This window comes from Gadus morhua, chromosome 4, assembly GCF_902167405.1.
Source record: "Gadus morhua chromosome 4, gadMor3.0, whole genome shotgun sequence".
Lineage (NCBI taxonomy): Eukaryota > Metazoa > Chordata > Actinopteri > Gadiformes > Gadidae > Gadus > Gadus morhua.
The window spans coordinates 3,353,260-3,359,357 of record NC_044051.1 but is presented as its reverse complement, the minus strand read 5'-3'; the positions used below and the strand labels follow the sequence as shown (position 1 = coordinate 3,359,357).

At 50.9% G+C, this 6,098-nt stretch overlaps 1 protein-coding gene across 1 annotated transcript; it reads right to left on the bottom strand.

The window, feature by feature from the left end:
* Positions 1-425: 425 nt before the first annotated feature.
* LOC115542961 (basic salivary proline-rich protein 1-like) lies at positions 426-4,729 on the bottom strand. Its single transcript, XM_030355481.1, has 8 exons — positions 4,631-4,729; positions 3,452-3,556; positions 2,956-3,322; positions 2,492-2,695; positions 2,125-2,340; positions 1,500-1,703; positions 1,077-1,292; positions 426-805 (listed from the first exon to the last, which is right to left on the bottom strand). Exons 1-8 carry the CDS (start codon positions 4,727-4,729, stop codon positions 426-428), a joined length of 1,791 nt encoding a protein of 596 aa, XP_030211341.1.
* Positions 4,730-6,098: the final 1,369 nt, after the last annotated feature.

Genomic DNA, 6,098 nt, shown 5'->3' with positions numbered 1-6,098 from the left:
TCAGTTATTGGACGTACACACTTTGTTTAAATTCACCTGGGCCCAGACAAAGTATGGACGTCAAACATCGGATAAGTCCAGCCCAGGTCCACATCGATGTGACATCCCACTGGAGTGAAACCCCAGTTTTGTCCTAGCGTAGGTGAATTTAAACAAAGTAGGACACACCTCAGTGTGAAGCAACATCGATGAGGACTTGGTTGAGTCCCATCAGATGTTTCCATACTTTGTTTAAATTCACCCGGGCTTAGACAAAGCTGGGGTTTCCCTCCTGTGTGACTTCACATCGATGTGGACTTGGTCGGGCGCCATCAGATGTTTGACGTGCATACTTTGTCTGTACAGTGGCGCCGTTATACATTTTATCTTGCAGTTATTTTTTTTTGGTTTTTATATGCTATTTTCTTTCCTTTCTTTTTTTTTTCTTAGTGCACACACGAGCCACACTGGAACCGTGCCGCGAATGTGGACATTTCCTTCATTCTACGGTTCAGCCACTTATTGACCCGGGGCCTGAGGCCCGTCCCCTCAGCCTGAGCTGTGGCTTCCCCCTCCTCCTCGGCCTCGATGACCAGATCCGGGTGCTCAGGGGTGTTCGGGGGGGCGACGGTGGTGATGACGGCCTTTGGGTCGGACCAGGCCATCTTGATGCGCCTAAAGGGGTTCTGGCGTGAAGGCCGGCCCAAAGGCTTCTCCTCCTCCTGCTCCGTCAGGGCGGTGGTATCAGTTTTGACCCTCTTCTTTCTTGGTGCCCTCACCCGGACCCTCATGTTCCTCGACAGGTCCTTTGTCGGGGCCCTGTCTGCTGTCAGAGACGGTGAGAGAGTCGCTCAGTCAATGTTTCGTGATTATGGTGACGTATAAAACTCAAAAGATAAATGCAAACCACACACACACACACACACACACACACACACACACACACACACACACACACACACACACACACACACACACACACACACACACACAAGCAGGTAGACACACACACACACACACACACACACACAAGCAGGTAGACACACACAGGTAAACACACACGCAAGCAGGTAAAAACAACAATGCAGCGAACTCACCAGGTTCCTCGGGGATCTGGCTTGGGTCCGAGGCGGTCTGGCTTGGGTCCGGGGCGGTCTGGCCAGGGAAGGGGCTCCGGACTGATGGGTGGCCCAAAGGCTTCTCCTCATCGAGCCGGGAGGTGGTTGGTGCTTGAACCCTCTTCTTTTTGAGGCCCTTCACCCGGAACCTGAGGTTCCCCATGACCTGGGCCAGGGCCTTTGTGGGGGGGCTGTCTGGTAAACACACACACAAGCAGGTAAACACACACACACAAGCAGGTAAACACTCACAAGCAGGTAAACACACACACAAGCAGTTAAACACACACACAAGCAGGTAAACACACACACACAAGCAGGTAAGCACACACAAGCAGGTAAACACACTCACAAGCAGTTAAACACACACACAAGCAGGTAAACACAATGCAGCCAGCTCACCAGGCACATTGGGGAGCTGGTTTGGGTCCTGGGGGGTCTGGCCTGGGTCCATGGTTTCTCTTTCCGCCCTCAGCTTCCTGACCCTCTTCACCCGGACCTTAAGGTTCCCCACTACCTGGGCCAGGTCCTTCCTGGGGGGCCCGTCTGCGGTCTGATGCAGCCAGGCCACGAAAGGGCCTGAGCCTTCTCCCTGGCGTTGGGGTTCTGTCAGAAATGAACGACAGAACTGTGTTTAGTGACGACCATAGTGGCTGCTGTGTGTTTGTTGCTGCTATGGGGTCTGTGTTAGTGACGCTGAGTGTGAGAGTCGCTCAGTCAGTGTTTTGTGATTATTCTGACGTATAACACGCACACACACTTGCACGCACGCACGCACACATGCACACGCACACATGCACACGCACACACGCGTGCAAACACACACACATGCTCGCACACACAAGCAGTTGCGCGCACACACATACAAGCAGCTACACACATACATACAAGCAGCTACACACACACACCTACAACAGCCACACACACACACACACACACACACACACACACACACACACACACACTCACAGACGCAAGCAGGTAAACACACAGACAAACAGGTAAAAACAACAATGCGCAAACTCACCAGGTTCCTCTGGGATCTGGCTTGGGTCCGGTGCGGTCTGGCCTCGGTCCGGGGCGGTCTGGCCAGGCAAGGGGCTCCGGCCTGAAGGTCGGCCCAAAGGCTTCTCCTCATCAAGCCGGGAGGTGGATGCTGGTTTAACCCTCAGCTTTTTGAAGCCCTTCAGCCCGAACCTCAGGTTCCCCATGACCTGGGCCAGGGGCTTTGTGGGGGGGCTGTCTGGTAAACACACACACAAGCAGGTAAACACACACACACAAGCAGGTAAACACACACACAAGCAGGTAAACACACACACAAGCAGGTAAACACACACACACAAGCAGGTAAACACACACACAAGCAGGTAAACACAATGCAGCCAGCTCACCAGGCACATTGGGGAGCTGGTTTGGGTCCTGGGGGGTCTGGCCTGGGTCCATGGTTTCTTTTTTCGCCCTCAGCTTCTTGACCCCCTTCACCCGGACCTTAAGGTTCCCCACGACCTGGGCCAGGTCCTTCCTGGGGGGCCCGTCTGCGGTCTGAGGCAGCCAGGCCACCAAAGGGCCTGAGCCTTCTCCCTGGTGTTGGGGTTCTGTCAGAAATGAACGACAGAACTGTGTTTAGTGACGACCATAGTGGCTGCTGTGTGTTTGTTGCTGCTATGGGGCCTGTGTTAGTGACGCTGAGTGTGAGAGTCGCTCAGTCAGTGTTTTGTGATTATTCTGACGTATAACACGCACACACGCATGCACGCACACATGCACACGCACACACGCACACATGCACACACATACAAGCAGCTACACACACACACACACGCAAGCAGGTAAAAACAACAATGCCCGAACTCACCAGGTTCATCGGCGGTCTGGTCTTGGTCCGGGGCGGTCTGGGTTTCGTCCGGTGCGGTCTGGCCCTGGTCCGGGGCGGTCTGGCCCTGGTCCGGGGCGGTCTGGGTTTCGTCCGGGGTGGTCTGGCCCTGGCCCGGGGCGGTCTGGCCCTGGTCCGGGGTGGTCTGGCCTTCGTCCGGGGCGGTCTGGCCCTGGTCCGGGGCGGTCTGGGTTTCGTCTGGGACGGTCTGGCCCTGGTCCGGGGAGGTTTGGCCTTGGTCCGGGGCGGTCTGGTCTTCGTCCGGGGTGGTCTGGTCTCGGTCCAGGGGGGTCTGGCCTTGGTCCGGGTCATCCTCCTCCTCATTCGCCTCCATCCACCTGATCACCACCTAGGACACAAACACACGGCATCAGGAACTCTTCGGGTCAAACACGAACCGACCCTGAAGACCCACGACAGGAAACACAAAGACGTCTCAGTCGCTCCGTGTCCGTGTTGGTGTCCTCTCCGTCCTCACCTGTCTCAGACGTTCTTTGTTTCGAGACGAGGTGGAGACCTGACGGGGCGGGGGGGGGTCCGGAGAGGGGGAGGAGGAGTCCGGATCGGGGGTGGCCTCTTCCTCCTGTCGGAGGAGATCGTCACCGTTAATGTTTCCGCGCCCCTCTCTTCGCCATAGTTCCCTCGCTCTTTGCTAACTTGGCTCACTGGCCGCTGTGCTCGCTCTCTGATCACCAGGTAACGCTCATCGCTCCGCTCTCTGATCACCACTGAGCACGGCACTGAGGAGCGGTGACTTGTATTTGACTCACTCTTCCTGAGTCCCGGCTCGCTGCTAAAGGGGACGCGTCTTTTTCTGTGTTAGCCCCAAAGCTTTGGAATGCATTGCCTGAGCAAATAAGGTTAGCTGATTCAGTGACATCATTAAGTCCCTCCTTAAGACTCACCTGTACCTTTAAAGGGTTTATTGGAGTTAATTGTTATTTTCTATGTCTTGCCTGGTACACTTTTTATTGATTGTATTTTTTGTTTTCAAAAAAAAAAAAAGACCTGTGATACAATTATTCTTAGACATTAATTTATGTTTGGTTGTTTTGCTTTCTTTCTTTTTATCTGTAAAGCACTTTGTAGCTCTGTGTAGAAAAGCACTTCATAAATAAAGGTTATTATTATTATCTTATATAGAGGAGCGTGGCCCCGTGATGTCAGAGGGCCACCGCGTTCCGCTGGCCAGAGGCGCCGCGGCGACGTCGTCACGGGGACGTTGTCACGGGGACGGAATGTTTGTGTATACATTCTTTTGGAAATGTCAAAAATATGCTGAAGCATAAATCAATCATTTTGATGTATTTTCCAATAGAATAAGTTGGGTTTCGTTTTAGAAAAACATGCATAAACGTATTTATATATCATGTATATATTATATATATATCATATATATATCATATATATTTTTTATAACTTACTGATATTAAATGTGTTCAATCGTGTGCGTGGGTGTGTGTGTGTGTGTGTGTGTTTGTGTGTGTGAGTGTATGTCTGTGGGTGTGTGTTGCCTGCACTTCTTTAAAAAAAGTCAGTTGGACCCTAACTTAATATGTTAATGTGTTCAACCACAAGTTTTTACAGAATACAAATGTGCGTCTGCAGACTCAAAGTGTGCGTGTGCGGTCGGCGTGCGTGTCCTCTCCTTCCTCACCTGTGCCGGACGATGTTCTCCGGGGGGCGACGAGGAGTCCCCACTCAGGGTCTCCTGGTCTCCCTCCTGTCTCTTGATGCGTCTGTTCTTCTTCCCCATCGTGGATCTCTCAGATTGTAGCTGTCACTGGTTATTGATTTGGCTGCTCTTCGTCGCTCTCTGATCACCACTGAGGACTGGCCTGAGGAGCGGGGTCTTATATAGAGGCCGTGATGTCACAAAGGCCCGTCGGGTTCCGCTGGCCAGAGGTGGCACCTGATGTTGATTCGTCGTCGCAGGCAACTGGATTTGTTTTTATTGCAATCTACCGAGTAGGCCTTTTAATAACTCAAATGGAAACCACTGAAATAAGAATATTACTTTAATACAAAAAGTTGACAATAACACAGTCGTGTTTACAAAGTCACCATTTGAAATTTGTTCTCCCAAGTCCATCAGCTGTTTCCAAATCTATTCATGTTTTATACCCAAACATTTGCATTAACACTCACAGTGGGGCCAAGACAGACTAGTCATTAGTTTGCCTCTGATCAATTCTATTGATACTCAAACACAAGTTTGAGAGTGTCATTCTTGTACATCAACCGAGGCCTGAGGCCCGTCCCCTCAGCCTGAGCTGTGGCTTCCCCCCCCTCCTCAGCCTCAACGACCAGATCCTGATGCTCAGGGGTGTTCAGGGGGGCGTCGGTGGTGATGACGGCCTTTGGGTCGGCCCAGGCCATCTTCTTGACCTCTTCACCCGGACCCTCACGTTCCCCAAGACCTGGGACAGGTCCTCTCTCGGGGCCCCGTCTGCTGTCGGAGACGGTGAGAGAGTCGCTCAGTCAATGTTTCGTGATTATGGTGACGTATAAAACTCAAAAGATAAACGCAAACCACACGCGCACGCTTACACGCGCACACACACACACACACACACACACACACACAGACACACACAGACACACACACACAGACACACACACACACACACACACACACACACACACACACACACACAGTTTGAGATGATGGTCATTCTATCTAGATCAACTGGGGACAGGTCCCTCCTGAAATCAACACCCATGTTAGCCCCTATGTTGTATTCGATACATTTCGACAATGTTACCCCTTATGGGTTATCATGATGACAGATAAAAAACGACAGTGTTACCCTTTACGTTTCATTTGATAAAAACGACAGTGTTAACCCTTATGTTTTTTTCCCATGATGACTGATGAAAAACAACAGTGTTACCCCTTATATTTTATTTGACAAGGACTATTTAATTTTTTTTTCAAATATGTTTTTTTTCATGACAATGTTACCCCTTATATTTTACCCCTTATGGGTTTTTCATGACGACAGATAAAAAACGACAGTGTTACCGTTTACGTTTCATTTGACATAGACAACAGTGTTACCCCTTATGTTTTTTTTCATGACGACCAATAAAAAAACAACAGTGTTACCCCTTATGTTTTTTTT

What these genes read in the sequence shown, in the direction of transcription:
- LOC115542961 (XM_030355481.1), bottom strand. Translation starts at nt 4,729, where the DNA reads ATGGGGAAGAAGAACAGACGCATCAAGAGACAGGAGGGAGACCAGGAG. An exon ending in GAGAACATCGTCCGGCACAG is followed by an intron (nt 3,557 to 4,630) that starts GTGAGGAAGGAG and finishes CTCCTCCGACAG; the next exon opens with GAGGAAGAGGCCACCCCCGA. An exon ending in CCAGCTCCCCAATGTGCCTG is followed by an intron (nt 1,293 to 1,499) that starts GTGAGCTGGCTG and finishes TGTGTTTACCAG; the next exon opens with ACAGCCCCCCCACAAAGGCC.